At 34.4% G+C, this 16319-nt stretch overlaps 1 protein-coding gene across 1 annotated transcript in view; it reads left to right on the top strand.

The window, feature by feature from the left end:
* LOC149805297 (uncharacterized) overlaps positions 1–16319 on the top strand; it is a 29153-nt gene that overhangs the window by 4492 nt on the left and 8342 nt on the right. Inside the window, exons 3-8 of the mRNA XM_089933936.1 lie at positions 4409–4469; positions 7873–7985; positions 8288–8373; positions 9868–9926; positions 15708–15832; positions 16200–16290. Of these exons, the coding sequence (XP_089790062.1) occupies positions 4409–4469; positions 7873–7985; positions 8288–8373; positions 9868–9926; positions 15708–15832; positions 16200–16290 (535 nt within the window). The remainder of the gene's footprint in view (positions 1–4408; positions 4470–7872; positions 7986–8287; positions 8374–9867; positions 9927–15707; positions 15833–16199; positions 16291–16319) is intronic.

Raw genomic sequence — 16319 nt, 5'->3', positions numbered from 1 at the left:
GTAGACCAAAATGCCATTTTCTTTCAAAAGTTATCTCTAGCACATGACTAAGTTCAAATTTATCTGGGTGGAGTTATGTGTATGGCATACATTCATTTACTTTGTTTCATGTGGTGTATTTTTGTTTATATAATTACGCCTTAAGTAGAATAAGAAAATGAGCAGATAATAAAAAAGGTTATTGCATTTGTATGGAAAAATATGAACTCGTTTTGTGAGATGGATATACTGCACTCCCAAGGTCATGCAGCATATCCATCTGAAAAACATGTTCATATTTTCCCATATAAATGCAGTAACCTATAATTATGGCTTGGTATTTCCTTTCTATTTACATTCAGGCAAACACTGTTCCCTTCAAAATTTTGTTCTTTATGGGACCTTTCAGGTTATCACACTATATTCCATCACTTTGGGGTTAGTATAAATTGATATTCATTACCAATTACTCTGGTTATAGGTAAGTCTTTTGTGTTACAAAAATAAAGTAGCAGAGGTCCAACCAAAACAAAGAACAGGAATTATGTATTCCTTTTTTAATTTGATTGTTGAAATACCAGTTTTGGTGTTTTTTCACCTTTGTATATTGTTGCGATTGCTCTTAAATAACAATTGAATGTCTTATACTTTTCTATTGGCCATTTCAGAAAGTATTGTTATCTGCTCTTGAATTGGAGCTCTTTAGAGTGCATAATTATGCACTGCTTCAGGGTAGTAAGTAGAAGTGATTGTGAACAATAACATCAGTGATAGTGTCATTATGACATGTTTAGTAATCTTAGAGAGACATGCTGTTGCATGAAAGATATTGTTGCATTTGTAAGAATTATGGTGGAAAAATAATTGTGGGAAAGAAGGTTTTCTGATGAATCATTTTCTGGTTGAGAATTACATACAAAATGTATGGATGCAATGATGCAAAATGCGAGACCAAATTTTCTATGTCACCAATGACCAAACAAGAATTTGTTCCCTATACTTGAACAGGAAGACAGGACCATCAAGAGAAAATAATCTACTAATTATATTTCCAAGACCAGATGAAAAGGAAAGATATAAAAAATAAAATAAAAATTTTGGTAAATTAAATTATGCTGTGTGGCATAAGATTCGAATATTCAATATAACTGAAAAAATATACTGAAAATTAACATCGATTTCTTTATTTTTAGAAAGAACTGTATTATATCTAGGTTAACTATTTGACAGTATCTCTCAAATAAAAATCATTTTTTGAGAATACAGTGCAAATAATCTTTTCACTAGCATGGGTTACAGAAAATACTATTAAAGCAAATTAATGTTGTGCATATTATTTACATCAATTACAATTACAGATTTCAAGCAAATAGTCACCCAGGTGATGAATAATCACAACTGGTAGCAAGCAATAAACTCATTTTTTGAATTTATTGCAGGATTTCATATACAAAGGTAATTGTGATTGCAAAGCAAGCTGCCCCCAGAAGCCAACTTTGGATTCTTTTAAGTGTGTGTATATATACACACACACACAGATATATATATATATATATATATATATATATATATATATATATATATATATATATATATATATATATATATATATATATAAAGCCAATTTTGGTTCTTTTTTAATGGCATTCATGGGAATTTTTAATATAAATATATTGGAACAATTTTAAAGTGATGCAATCTAGTACTTCGAGCACAGACATCAACTCACATTTGCTTCTTGTTACAAATTGATTATGTCTGCAGAAATAATGTTTCAACTGTTTTTGCTTAGATTATCAATATTGATTGCAGTGAGTTACTTTTCATTCTCTTGGTTAGTGCTCATTTTGTTTTACTACCCAGAAGTTAAAAATGACTTCCACCCAAAATAACTAAGGGGGATAACACATTTCTATTAAGGCCTATAAGAAAACACTAGTAAGTTCCCACTGACAGGTATGTAGCACACACCTAAACAATAGGTAAGTTCATGTGTAACATATTTAACATATTTTCATTATTCATTGTTTTCTTCCAGGAAATTTTCACTGCAGAGAACTATGTTGAGACAGTCTGGGGGACAGTGTGTTAACAAGAAGGACCCTTGGAACACACATGCAGACTGCCTCACTTGTTCAAAATGCACATTGAAAGAATTGTTCTGCATTTTGTAAATTATGATCAACTTAAATCAGGAATATAGACAATTCTAGATCCAAATATGGAGGGCTGAGGAATGTCCCTTCCCCTCCTCTCACAATTTTCAGGTTTCTCTCTTGCAGAGCCCCAATGATCTCACCGCAAGATAGAGCTGGTACCATAAAAAAATTTTGTTCCACTTCTGAACATATGTCAATATGGATTGTATGTTCTCATTAAATTTACACTGGCTAGTAAATAACTAAAAATGAATTCTTTTTTTCTCTAAATCTGAAATTTTTATAAAAGTTGACTCAGGCTGAATATCTTTCACAACATCCCATTTTGCCAGCACGTTGCCATATGTGACACATGTCAAACGTTGTTAAAGGATAATAAATATAACTATATTTGTAAAATTTAAAATTTATTTGTGACAAATACAACTGTTTTGAATTATGTTATCATCAAAACATGCTGTTAATATAAATAAATTTGCAGGAAGATTTACCAGGAATTTCCATATTCCTTACTGACAGAAACTACCAAAAGTATCAGCACAATGAAAAAGTACCAAAAAAAATTACCACAGTCTACTATTATATCAATAATACTAAGTACCTTCTACTGAAAAATGATTAGTTCTTTAGGCCAGAAGAGTGCTTCATGGTCCCAGGAAATTATGAGACCAGTTTCTTTAGAGGCAGGTGAGTTCCTTTCATCATGGGACTGAACATTTGAGGACAGAGGGAGATGTACCACACACTTCTGATGGATGGACTGAACGTTTGAGAGATTGCCTCACCCACAGAAGGGAAGAGAAGCTAAATACAGCTCACATTCAGAATAGTGTGTTGTGCCTTCCTGTGAGTGGGGAGATGTATTTCATGCATCAGAAGTGAGGGAATGAATATTTCAGAAGTAAATTGCCTCCCCCCCACCTCAGAAAGGAAGATGCTGGACATGTATCACATTCAGAATAGCCTTTTATATGCTCTTTCAAGGATGGAAATGCGTCACATGCCTCATATCCTGGGTAGCATGTTGCACCCTCCTGTGAGGAAGTTCATCCCTTTTTCACACTGTGTGGAAGCTTCTGGTGGATTTGTTTGTGACCTGACTCAGCTACAGACTTCCTCTTTATATCTCTCAGACCCAAGTTCTTACCCAACACAGAGAATCACTCCTACACTACAGTCCAGAGAGAGAGAGAGAGAGAGAGTCATTTAGAGGATTCTTTTCTTCTTTGAACTAAAACTACATGTATGGTATACAGTGCTTTGTTGCATATACCATAGTGAAAGAACGTTTAGTTGCACCTTAACATTCTGTTATGGATGAGTCAGTGTTTTTCATTTTTAAAAGTGAAAATTAGTTCTGTAGCATTTTTGTTTAACATGTCATGGCTATTTCTGACTGAGATAGATGTTTAATTTATGTGTAACATCCAAAGAATAACTGAGAAATGAAGCTTGATTATTTTATGGCTCTATATATAACTAGAAACAAAAGAAAGCAAAAATATCAGTACTTTACCAGATTGCATTTCTTAGTCTATATTGCAAATCCAGATTCATTTTTCACATACCAGTATCTTATAGTTTTATAGTGTTTAGTTCTTTGACAATGAGAATCATTTTATCAAACAGTTTGTGTTCATTTTTGAAAGACAGGTGTTACAACTAAAATTGAAACTTAGCATCAAACTGGTGCTGCCCGTTGGCTGTTTGGAACTGTGTGCAAATGTGTGTCATCATTGACGTTTAGTAACTGAAAGGAGGAAGCTGACATGTGTTTTAAGTGCCTGACTTCAGAATAAGAATATCACAAGTCAGCTGGTGCTGAATTACCATTTCACACCTTTTTCTTGAAGCTTTGTAAATGAAAATCGCTGAAATTGATATCTGGGATAAGAAAGAAAACAATAAACATAAATTCAAAACGGAATATGCAGTGCATCAACACTGGATGAATGCATATTGTGGTCGTTTCTTGAATATCAGACTCCAGCATGTCACACAGTTGGATAGGTGACTGTAGAAAGCACAACAAAAATGCATAAAAAGGATGGAAAAATGTGAATTCTTTATTTTTATGTTTTGATTCCAGTGTTTTAAAGCTGACATTTTTGTTTCATTAAGTAGTGTCTGGCATCAGTATGCTTGTACATGAAGCAGTGTATCCCAAAAGATAGTGCTATAAAACTATTAAACTCTCACAATCTTAATAAAGATATTTTATTTGTGTATATAGATTATAATGTTAATTTTAGTAATTTACTTTCTTGTAGATAAAACAGAATAATCCATCAGGTCAGTTAGAATATTCAACAGAAGAATTTGGCCATGAAGGTAAGATTGTTAAGATGAAAATCAGTAAATATAAATAAGTAAAGATTTATTTGCTTACTAGTTGCCCCCCCCCCCCCAAAGAAAGTGCTTATATTACAACTACACAGGTAGGATACCATTTTTAAAAGTCAAACTTTGATATGTAAATGTCACTTAAATGAAAATTTTTGGAAAATCTCACATTTGTTAAACTGATATTATCAATGGTCTTACAGTAGCTGTCTAGCATTTCAAAGAAGCTAGGCACTGAAAAAGTTTTGACCATCCACCCACTCAGCTTGGTCTTCACACATCTTCAGTACTGATCTCCCAGCACTTGACAAGAATATAGTAGGTGTTCATATGTCCAGTCTTCTGTTTTAAAAGGTGGACAAATGTGCTCCATGCCCATCAGAACTGGTTTAGGATGTTGTTGCACCTTCTTTATCAACAGATTTTGCCTCAATGGCACTTTTCAGACTTGACAGAGTCACCCGGCAATATGCACAATTGGGAGGTGATGGCCAGGATTGCTAAGGTCATTGACCTGGGCTGCTAACCATGCTATCACCAATACTTTGATAGGTTTGGCCAATTTACTCTGGATATGATGTGTCACATGTCTGCAATCCATTTAACTCAAACCTTGTCATACCCTTCCTTTCTGGATGACCCTGTTCAGATCACTGTTGCTTTGGAGGAAGTTCAGAGGCAGGCAGCTCAGAAACTGCTCCTCCAACTCACAGCTCAACCCACATGTGTGTTAGAAATAACTCAGCCACTGCCAGTGTGAAGAGATGTTAGGCAGCCTCAGGACAGGATCTTCTCAGTCACGTAAGCACCAATATCTATCCCTTGGAAGCAATCACACAGAGTTCGTAAGAAACTGAATTGTGAGCTCACTGGATCTCCTTATTCCCTCAGAATGGAGTGTGTGTATGTGATCCAGGTCATCCAGAGGGGCTTCGGGTTTCGTTCATAATCAATTCCCTCCCCTCTCATCTTCTACTCTTCATGGGTCCACTATCAGACCAGGAGAAGGCTGCCTTTCTACAGCAAGAGATACAGTAAAAAAAATTATTGCAGCTTGCACAAAGACCACAATCCCCATGGTTTTATTCAAGGCTGTTTCTTTTTTGGAAAGCAAACAACAAGCTGAGATCCTCATTGACTGAATCACCTCAACCTATTCAAGATAGAGATGATGAGGTCAATCTGCCTCTCCATTCAACAGGACAAGTACGCCATCAGGCTGTATCTTACCAACACATCTTTTCACATCCCTATCCATCCCTTGTCAGAAACATATTCTCCACTTTTGCATATCAGTTCAAATTTCTCCCTTTGGCCTCAATATCATCCCTTGGGCTTTTACCCAGATTATGGATTATTTTGACACCCTGTTCCAATCAATGTCATCTACAACCATGGCAGTGTACCTGGACGACATCATCCAGAAACATATGGTAAGTTCTATTCTACCCCAAGGATGGAATGATGTCTGTCTTTTAGATGATCCAGGCTTTCTAGTGAACTGGGAAAAGTTGGACCTCTGTCCACCCCAGGATTTTGTCCATCTGGACATGGAATTTTTAACCTACTGGAATCTGGTGCAACTTCCTCATGTTCATGTAATCAGAATCATCAAGCTCATCAAGTCCATTTCTAACAGGACTTTGATTTGAGAATATCAACTAAAAAGCCCTTGCTTCATGGCTGAATTGGGTTGTATGCTCAGTTTACTCTGGTCTCTCACCAGATCAGAGTGTAACCTCACAAAGATTATTGCTTAGAAACTTTGAGCCATCTCTGTGGGCTTCACCTTCAAATGCAATGTTTTGATCTGAGATGTAATAGAAGCTGTTGGCTGGCATGTAGAGTCATTAACTTTCTTGAGCCTTCATCTCAGAGATTTAGCATCACTGAGGCAAACCTTGAATCTAGTAGGTCCAGTGGCTGCAGCACAGATAGCCACCAGACCCAATTAGCTGAATCAATACAGCCTCTTAGCTTCACTGGTTTTGCTATTGAAATTTTGTAGGTAAGATTTCAATATTCATGTTCTTAATCATATGTCAGGGTCAGAGGTAAAATGATTCCAGACTGTGCTGCTTACAATGTAACTAGGAGAATCCAGCTATTCTTCCTAGAAGGATATCTGAGGTAGAGGTTAGATGCTCAGCGTCCTCTCCTCCTATTACTTATTCTCCAATGTGATTGGGGAATGTATTAGAAGGAAGCAACTTTTTAAGTAAATTGTTTCTCTGAGAATATTTACCCACTCACATTACTTAAAACCCTCCCAACCACCCCTCCATGCAAGAATCCTTATTAGGATTTCGCTCAGCTAAAACTAGTGACACCTGGCAGTGCCAAGGGGAGGTAATGGGCAAGACCTATTGTCCTTTTCTATTGAAATAAACAAAAAAAATGATGATTTTCATCTTTTACTAGGGCTGGATTCACAAGGTAGCAGGCTCAAATTTCTAATGTAATTTGATTAGGTAAGTATTCTCTGAGAAACATAATTTACTTCAAAATTTGCTTTCTCCACACATTCTATTGAAATTTCTTCATGGATTGTGGTTTCCACAAGATTCTTTTGAGTACAAATTATTGGATTTTAACAAGTGGATTTATATTGATGAGGTCTTGAATGAGTTTGATTTCAATCACTTTGCAACCTAAGGGAGTTGTGGTCAGTGACAGAAAGTCCTCTTAATTTACAGCATAATTTTAATTAGAATTTTTTATCTCAACCAGATTTGATAGGCACTATTATATTGACAAGACCTTGAAGTAGTTTGACTTCCACAACATTTGTGATCCTATCATTCATTGAAATTATACACAGGTGTTATAAATTCTCCTTTATTTTTTGTCCTCCTGACTTTGGTTTCCACATCAGTACTTTACCAACAATTGTTTAGTCGTAAAATTGTTTAGTCATAAATTTCAACCATATTTGGCATTGAGGTTTATATTCATGAGAACTTAATTGAATATAATGTCTAGTATTGCACATTATCATTTAGAAGAGTTATATACCCTGATTGCTGGCCCTCTTGACTTTGTTTGCTTCAGTGTAAGGATTGCTGGAGATTTATGTAATGACATTTTCAATATGTTGGATTTCCAGTAGTCCATGCTATCATTTATAGGAGTTATGGATGGACCATAAATGCCAGTTCTCCTTTTTTCCCAAATAAAACCCCTGCAGAGCAAATTGTAGCTTTTGATGCACCCATCACTAATAACTTGAGAATATTTTTATCTTTGTTTTGTATGCCTTTCATTGGATACTTAAAGCATAGATTGTGCTGATATGCTGTTTAAGCTTGGACATACATACATACATACATACATACATACATACATACATTTGATAATTTCTACTACATTATATTTTATTTACCATTGAAAGGTTCTCATTCAGCAAACTATACTGTTGTCAAGACAGATACAGGCAGGGCATTCAAGAAGGTCCGCAATAGATATGATCATCCAATATCCAATGCTATATCAAGCTTTGAAAAGGTAAAATATGGTGTTTATTATTTAAATTATGTGCTGTGATGTTATTTCTTCATATTTTACGTCAAGTCACATAAATTTTGAAACAGTTAACACTTGAGTTGATTTTTTCTTTTATGGTTAAACAATGCCTCTGCTGAATGTATTACTCAGTTGTTTTTGTAGTGAAAGACATGGCAGCTTGAACTTGAAGTGTATAATTTACAATCAGATATCTTAAGGAACTGTAAAAATGGCTTTAACACTCTGATTCTTATTGTTTTTAACATATATTTGCTACTAATTTTGAATATTGTACAATGTAGACTCTTCATTTCCAAGACAACCTGGAAACTATCCACTCTGTGATGGTGAAAGAAGATTTGCTGATTCCAGGGAGTTCAAAGTCGGGGTAGGAAATTATTTAGATTTTAAACTGAAAAGTTTTCTTTAAATTTTATGAAGATTTTGTTTACTCACAGAAAAAATTAAGCTTGTATGGAAGTACAATACAAATAGTAGTCTTGGTCTTACTTGTAATAATAGTCTTGGTCTTACTTGTAATAATAGTCTTGGTCTTACCTGTAATAATAGTCTTGGTCTTACTTGTAATAATAGTCTTAGTCTTGTAATAATAGTCTTAGTCTTACTTGTAATAATAGTCTTGGTCTTACTTGTAATAATAGTCTTAGTCTTGTACTAATAGTCTTAGTCTTACTTGTAATAATAGTCTTGGTCTTACTTGTACTAATAGTCTTAGTCTTACTTGTAATAATAGTCTTGGTCTTACTTGTAATAATAGTCTTGGTCTTACTTGTAATAATAGTCTTGGTCTTACTTGTAATAATAGTCATGGTCTTACTTGTAATAATAGTCTTGATCTTACTTGTAATAATAGTCTTGGTCTTACTTGTAATAATAGTCTTGATCTTACTTGTAATAATAGTCTTGGTCTTACTTGTAATAATAGTCTTAGTCTTGTAATAATAGTCTTGGTCTTACTTGTAATGATAGTCTTGGTCTTACTTGTAATAATAGTCTTGGTCTTACTTGTAATAATAGTCATGGTCTTACTTGTAATAATAGTCTTGATCTTACTTGCAATAATAGTCTTGGTCTTACTTGTAATAATAGTCTTAGTCTTGTAATAATAGTCTTGGTCTTACTTGTAATAATAGTCTTGGTCTTACTTGTAATAATAGTCTTGGTCTTACTTGTAATAATAGTCTTAGTCTTGTAATAATAGTCTTGGTCTTACTTGTAATAATAGTCTTGGTCTTACTTGTAATAATAGTCTTGGTCTTACTTGTAATAATAGTCTTAGTCTTGTAATAATAGTCTTGGTCTTACTTGTAATAATAGTCTTGGTCTTACTTGTAATAATAGTCTTAGTCTTGTAATAATAGTCTTGGTCTTACTTGTAATAATAGTCTTGGTCTTACTTGTAATAATAGTCTTAGTCTTGTAATAATAGTCTTGGTCTTACTTGTAATAATAGTCTTGGTCTTACTTGTAATAATAGTCTTAGTCTTGTAATAATAGTCTTGGTCTTACTTGTAATAATAGTCTTAGTCTTGTAATAATAGTCTTGGTCTTACTTGTAATAATAGTCTTAGTCTTGTAATAATAGTCTTGGTCTTACTTGTAATAATAGTCTTGGTCTTACTTGTAATAATAGTTTTGGTCCAACATGTAAACAAATTTATTAGGATAAGTTTTTCACTGTAGCTCATAATTCATATAGTTTTACAGGCATGTTTTTAAAAAAGTACTAGATATTTTAATGTTTTGTTTTTTAGAGTATATTAAGAACAGTAGCTATCATTTGAATTCTCAGATTTGGAAACTAATTCTGAAAGGTAGTATATTTAATCAATTGGCTCATGTGAATTATGCTTTACTTCAGATTTGATCCATACTATGCCATGAGACGAGTGAAAGCTGTGAATGAATTCAATAAAGATGGTTTGCATAATTCAATTATTGATTACTAATATCTTACATAATTTTTTATTGTCTATTGTTTATTTCATATCAGTCACTAAGTTATTAACCTTTTAATAGTCTTACATATCTATCATTAAAACTTAATCTGTTTTAGGTCACCTGGCTTTAAGTTTAAGGTCTCAGTGACCTTAGGGCACATTGGTCTGCATAATGTATGCCTTATTTGTCCTTCATGAATCATTTGTTCTGTCCTTTGTGGCTCGTTTCATATTCTAATAATGGGCTGGACTAACTTGCACACAATTTTAAATGACTCAATCTTATCTCAGGCCTCCCAACTGTTCAGATACTGTTCTAAGAATGCTATACATTATTGTCATCAAGAACATGTAAATGAGGTCAGAATAATAATGAAATATGGCCTTTATTATTAAACATATTTAAAAACTTCTGAACAACTCATTTTTCTGAAAAACACTCAGTAGCATTTTACCAAATGTAACATGTATACCTGTCATATTCCCGGAGAGTATTTTTTACTTTGTTGAGACTAACAGCAAAACAGTCATATATAGGGCAAATACAAGATAGTCTTAACCAAATAGGTCAGTGGGCAGATAAATGGGGTTTTAAAATATCCAACACTAAAACGGAAGCCATTATGTTCTTGCCACACAATAGAAATACCCTAAACTGCACATACAAGGGAAAATAATAAAATTTGTCAAAATAGCCAAATTCCTAGGAATGCTCCTTGATGAAAACCTAACATGGAAAAGCCACATTAAAGAGCTCAATCAAACATGTAAAGCTGATCTAAGTCTATTAAGAAACCTCAAGGGAACTACATGGGGGGCCAACCAAGAAATGCTTGTAACAATATTAAGGCATTTATAAGAGCAAAAATAGATTACGGATGCCAAGTCTATTCCATACAATATAAGGCACTAATCATTTGCACTTGGGCACTAAACTCAACCTCCCTAGAAGAGCTCCAAATACTGACAGGAGAACTACCACTGCAACTAAGAAGAAACGAAAGCATATTAAGATATGCCGCACGAGTTTCGATCCACAAAACAAGCAACTCCACCAGGAAAATTATCCAACAGAGTAATATCCCTTTCATTCAAAAATTGAAACCACAACCACCCAGTGCAAAAAAAATTCATGAACTGACTAAAGATCTTATCCTACCCACCCTACAAGCTGAACAATGCAGTTACCCCAACCCAACACCATGGATGGGAGGTAACTCTAATTGTAACACAACAGCCCTTACTTATGGCAACAAACAAGACCAGGTACATCATATAAGGACAAAAATATTAGTGGAGCTAGAAGAAAAATACATAGGGTACACCAAGATATACACCGATGGCTCAAGAATTACAAAACTGTACAAAACTGCTGTGGCAATAGTAATCCCTGAAACCAACACAGAATTCAGAGCTAGATTACCCGACACCTGCTCCATTTACACAGCTGAATTCTGGGCCATTATTGAAGCTCTAAAATGGATCCAACTAACAAACACTAGACAAGCAGTTATCATTAGTGACTCCCTTAGCGTCATCAACTCGATTAAATCAAACCACTCTATCACAAGAAGGAAGTTTCTGAAGGAAACCGACCACTTAATTAAACAACTGCTAAATAACAAACATATAATACAGTTCATGTGGGTGCCCTTCCATATCAGACGAGCAGGTAATGATAAAGCAGACCAAGTAGCTAAACAATATCTCCATGAACCTGACTCCATAGCATTATACTACAGCATCCAAGAAATGTATAGCATCATCAGAATTAAAATCGACAATAAGTTGCAACGACAATGGGATAACAGCAAAAAGGGATGCAAGATATACTCCATACTAATTAGGTTGCAAGACACACCAACCCACCACAACTCTTTAGAAGTCAGGACCAAAAACTTATAAATAGGATACTAATAGGCAAAACTAAATTAGCCAGCAGCTTTGGGAAATATTTGACAATCAACATAAACTCAAATGGCAAATGCCCACACTGTCCATTCCAAGAAGATTTAGAGCATGTTTTTAACACCTGCCATAAGTATGGAACCCAAAGAACTAGGTTTAGGACTAAACAACATAAAATAGGGTCCCCACCGACCTATCCAGATTTCCTCAAAAAAACAAAACTTAAATAAGGAAATTACTTTTAAAAAACATTACAAACTTCCTCAGTGACACTGGGAAAAAAGGGGGAATTTAAACAAAAGTGTATGACCCGCTAAACAATAAATAAATACCATTCAATTAATTACAACTAGGGGACAGACTAATGAACTAAATGTAAGGAACAACAAGACCAGATGTCTAGCAACCCGAATATTTGGCAAAGATATCTGTCTTATCAAAATAGATTTAGCCTGAAAATAACATCACATAAATAACTCTGTCCACAAGCTAGGATAATAATCAAAACAAAATAAGTCCAAACCTACCAAAACTAGTAGACAGGCTAACAAACTTAAAATTAGGAAATAAATAAGAACAGATATCTTTGACAAGTCTTAGCAACCCAAGTATTCGGCAAATATATCTGTCTTATCAAAATAGATTTAGCCTGAAAATAACATCACATAAATAACTATCCACAAGCTAGGATAATAATCAAAACAAAATAAGTCCAAACCTACCAAAACTAGTAGACAGGCTAACAAACATAAAATTAGGGAATAAATAAGAACAGATGTCTTGACAGATATTTGGCAAAGATATGTCTTATCAAAATAGATTTAGCCTGAAAATAAAATAACATCACATAAATAAAACAAAATAGGAACAATTATCATAACTAGTAAACAGGCTAATAAACTTAAAATTAGAGAATAAATAAGATCAGATGTCTTTGACATGTCTTAGTGACCTGAGCATTCAGCAAAGATACCTGTCTTAATCAAATAGACTTAGCCTGAAAATAAAATAACAACATACTAATAGCATTATCCAAAAAGCTAGGAAAATAAATCAAACATAAAGATAGATTAGCAAGTACTTAGCCCAACCATAAACCTTTATAAAAAAAATTAATTATTTTTCTAGGGCAACATAATTTTACAACATGAAATTAAGGACACTAACATCTTTTCCTACTGCAAGGTGACCACAGATTATATGTAGTACAACAAACGCAACTGCACTAAGGCACAGCCTCTCCTCAAGGCACTAAAAACAATTAGAACACATAGATAAGACCCAAAAACTAGAATATATAAGGTGGTCTAAAAAGCCCAAGAACATCAGGCCCCGCTGCACAAGGCGGCAAAGTCTATCAAGATAAGAAAACTTACTATAACCCCAAAATTGATTCCTATAAGGTGGTCCGAGGACCATCAGGCCCGGCTGCACAATGCGGCGCCAAACACCTAGCAAAACAAGTTAGGACCCTAAACTTAAGAATATATGAGGTGGTCCAAACCCTAAAGACCATCAGGCTCAGCTGCACAAAGCAGCACACCATCAAGTCTAGGAAAGTTTAAATAACCATACACAAAATGGTGAATCCAAACCAAGAACCACCCCACCCAAATCAGACTCAATAGATAAAGTTAAAATAACCCTACAGACTATCACTAAGCGATCACTGGTGCAGTGCTATCATTAAAAACAAATGGCACAGAATATATCTCCAAAAATCTGTCAAGACGACAATTCATTAACCTTTGGGCAAGGAAGTAAAAAAATGTATACCCTGGATAAACCAAGGTGCCTTCTGAGTGAGCAGGCTCCTACCTGGCCGAACCTTCCTCCTCGTCACCACCGGACATTAAATTAATGAACGTGCATAGCACATATTACATGTAAATACATGAAGGGAGAGGCACTTTTTCCTCTCTTCATGAACAATTATTTAACCCTCCACATGGGAATAAAAGCCTAGGTGTCCCGATGTGACCTCATAGTGGTGACCAATTGCTACTGGCATCACATACTGCTTGGTTGACACCTAATGCAGCTAATGCAGACTGAATTGCTACCTTTAACTTGAGTGTGTGCTGGGTCTATCCCCACTCGAGTATAGCCTTATACATTCAGGTTGCTAGGGCCTATCAAGCCAATCATATTGACCCAAGACCTGACGGCTCAATTAAATAGTGCCTTTTATGCACAGTTATGCCCGAATGGGCAAAAACATCTATAATTTAAATGATGATGACTATTCAACTCCATACACATAGGCCTGCCTGTTAACTGTCAAGCAGTGTAGTGTATCTTATGTTTAACAGCAATTTTAACCATTTACATTTTTGGTACACATATATTATGTATGGAAAGATTTAAGAATAAAGTGCAATTGTTATAGCTGTATAATTAGGCCTATTTTTCACGGAAGAATTTTTTATGTGCTTTAAAATCTTGAGAGAACTCATTCACCATCAAGTGAGTGAAATTGCGTGACCAACCATAACTGCAATTTCTCAGACTCAAAATTTACAAGTTCTTTGTCTGCATCAACATAACTAAATCATCTGAATTGGATAATTTATAAAAACTAATTACTGCCTACATCAATATCAGAGCCTTTACCTAAGTTATTGAACCTTTCATAGTTGTGATTCTAATTGTAAAAACGCGAGTAAGTACTGAATGAAATCTGCAACCTCCATTTTGGAGAGTGGAGAATACAACCCAGTTACTTTAAATAGCAGATTCAATGAGAGCATAAACATTGACCATGTGATCTGACGTAATGGTCATTCACACCAATGAATGTAGTATCTAATAAGGGGTTTTCCCAGAAGGTGGTACTATGAAAACTCACTCAAAATGGCTGATGTTTACAGCAGGCGTCCAAAGGTGCTTCCATGCAAATGGAGTAGAGGCATCCAAAGGTGTCTGAATGAGGTAAAGGGTTAATAAAAATGAGTGCAGTCATGCTGTTTTCAGCCTTTGCAATTCTACATACAGGTCTTTCTCATATGAAGAAATTTAAGGATTCAGTAAATGGTATTTTCAGTTGTCTTTTAGTTGTAATGAAATAGAGGTTTTGTTATTCTGTTTTTGTAATGTTGAAACAATGTGCACTGAATCTTTTTGTCCCAACTTTAATTCTCTCATGTACAATTTCTTCCCTCCTTACCTGTTTTTTTTCTTCACAATTGAATTTAATATCTTTTACCAGTTATGGTTTATTTGAAATAATGACATTGACTTTTAATTGTTAATCCATGTCCTACAGCACATTTTTCAGTGAACACTCACAATCTCTCGCACCAGAATTTAGCCTACAGCATATTTTTTTTGTTAATTAGATATCCATATAAATATGTTATTATACATATCTTGAAGAACAGTGTGATTTTTAAGTTGATGTGTCTGCTTCAGTCAGACATGCTTGTGAAGATATTTTACCATAATGCTTTTTTTAACAAAGGTGACTGCATATGTAACTTTCTCAGCAAATATATGTCATTGTTTGGTAACAAAAGCATGTAGTGTGAAAATAAGAGTATGAATTTACAAGAATTCAGCAGGTGTGAGCACATTGTTACATTGCAAAATAATTTAATGATATGACACATTGTATTTTTATTTAACATTTAGCTGATTAGGACACATGGGGACATGCTGGAGGGACCTTTTCTAAATCTTCTCAGTGGTTTGATCTACCCCCAGTGCAATGCATGGAGAAAGAATAAAACTGCATGTAATGTACTGTACAGCCACCCTGCATTCATATTCATATCATGTATTAATTGTCTTAACTACATACAGATATGTTTTTTGGGTTAAAAAATATCATAGTTGTCTTATCTGCACTTTTCAGAATTTCCTGAGATAAGGGCAATTACCCTTGGTGAGTTAAGGTTTTTGACACGGGCAAGGTTTAATAACTCTCTTTTGAAACCTATGGGAGATTTGACTAGTGGCACTATACAGATTCCAGCAAAGGTTGGTATATTAAACCCATGTGATATACACCTAAAGTCCTCTACTATAGCATACAAACAATGTTTCACATCAAAATTCAAATAGAAAAGTCAGTCTTAACAATGTCTATAAAATCATACCAGTTTATATATTTTGTATAATGTTAGTCCAAGGCTATTGAACCATAGCTCATTTAAATGTCAGGGAGCAAATATATATTATAATTATTAATAAATATTTAAGTATCAAATGTGAACAAATTATACACATGTACTTTTTCAAGTTGGATGAATAAATAAGGTAAGATATATGGTTGATTAAAAATAAGGTCATAAGGTAATTAATATGATTTATATTTATAATGCAGAATGTTTGACTTTCTTTACAGGTCAGTAATGTACATTTGGAGAAGAATATGACCAAAGTCCTTCAGTATGTACAAGGAAACCTAAGCTGTATTGTGAAGCAACCTGAGAAAGGTAATTGGCACTCCTCTGGATAAGTTTTT

The sequence above is a fragment of the Sinohyriopsis cumingii genome, chromosome 2 (genome assembly GCF_028554795.1).
Source record: "Sinohyriopsis cumingii isolate HCF-2022 chromosome 2, ASM2855479v2, whole genome shotgun sequence".
Taxonomy (NCBI): Eukaryota; Metazoa; Mollusca; class Bivalvia; order Unionida; family Unionidae; genus Sinohyriopsis; species Sinohyriopsis cumingii.
The sequence above is the reverse complement of the archived record's forward strand: the minus strand, read 5'-3'. Positions and strand labels throughout refer to the sequence as shown.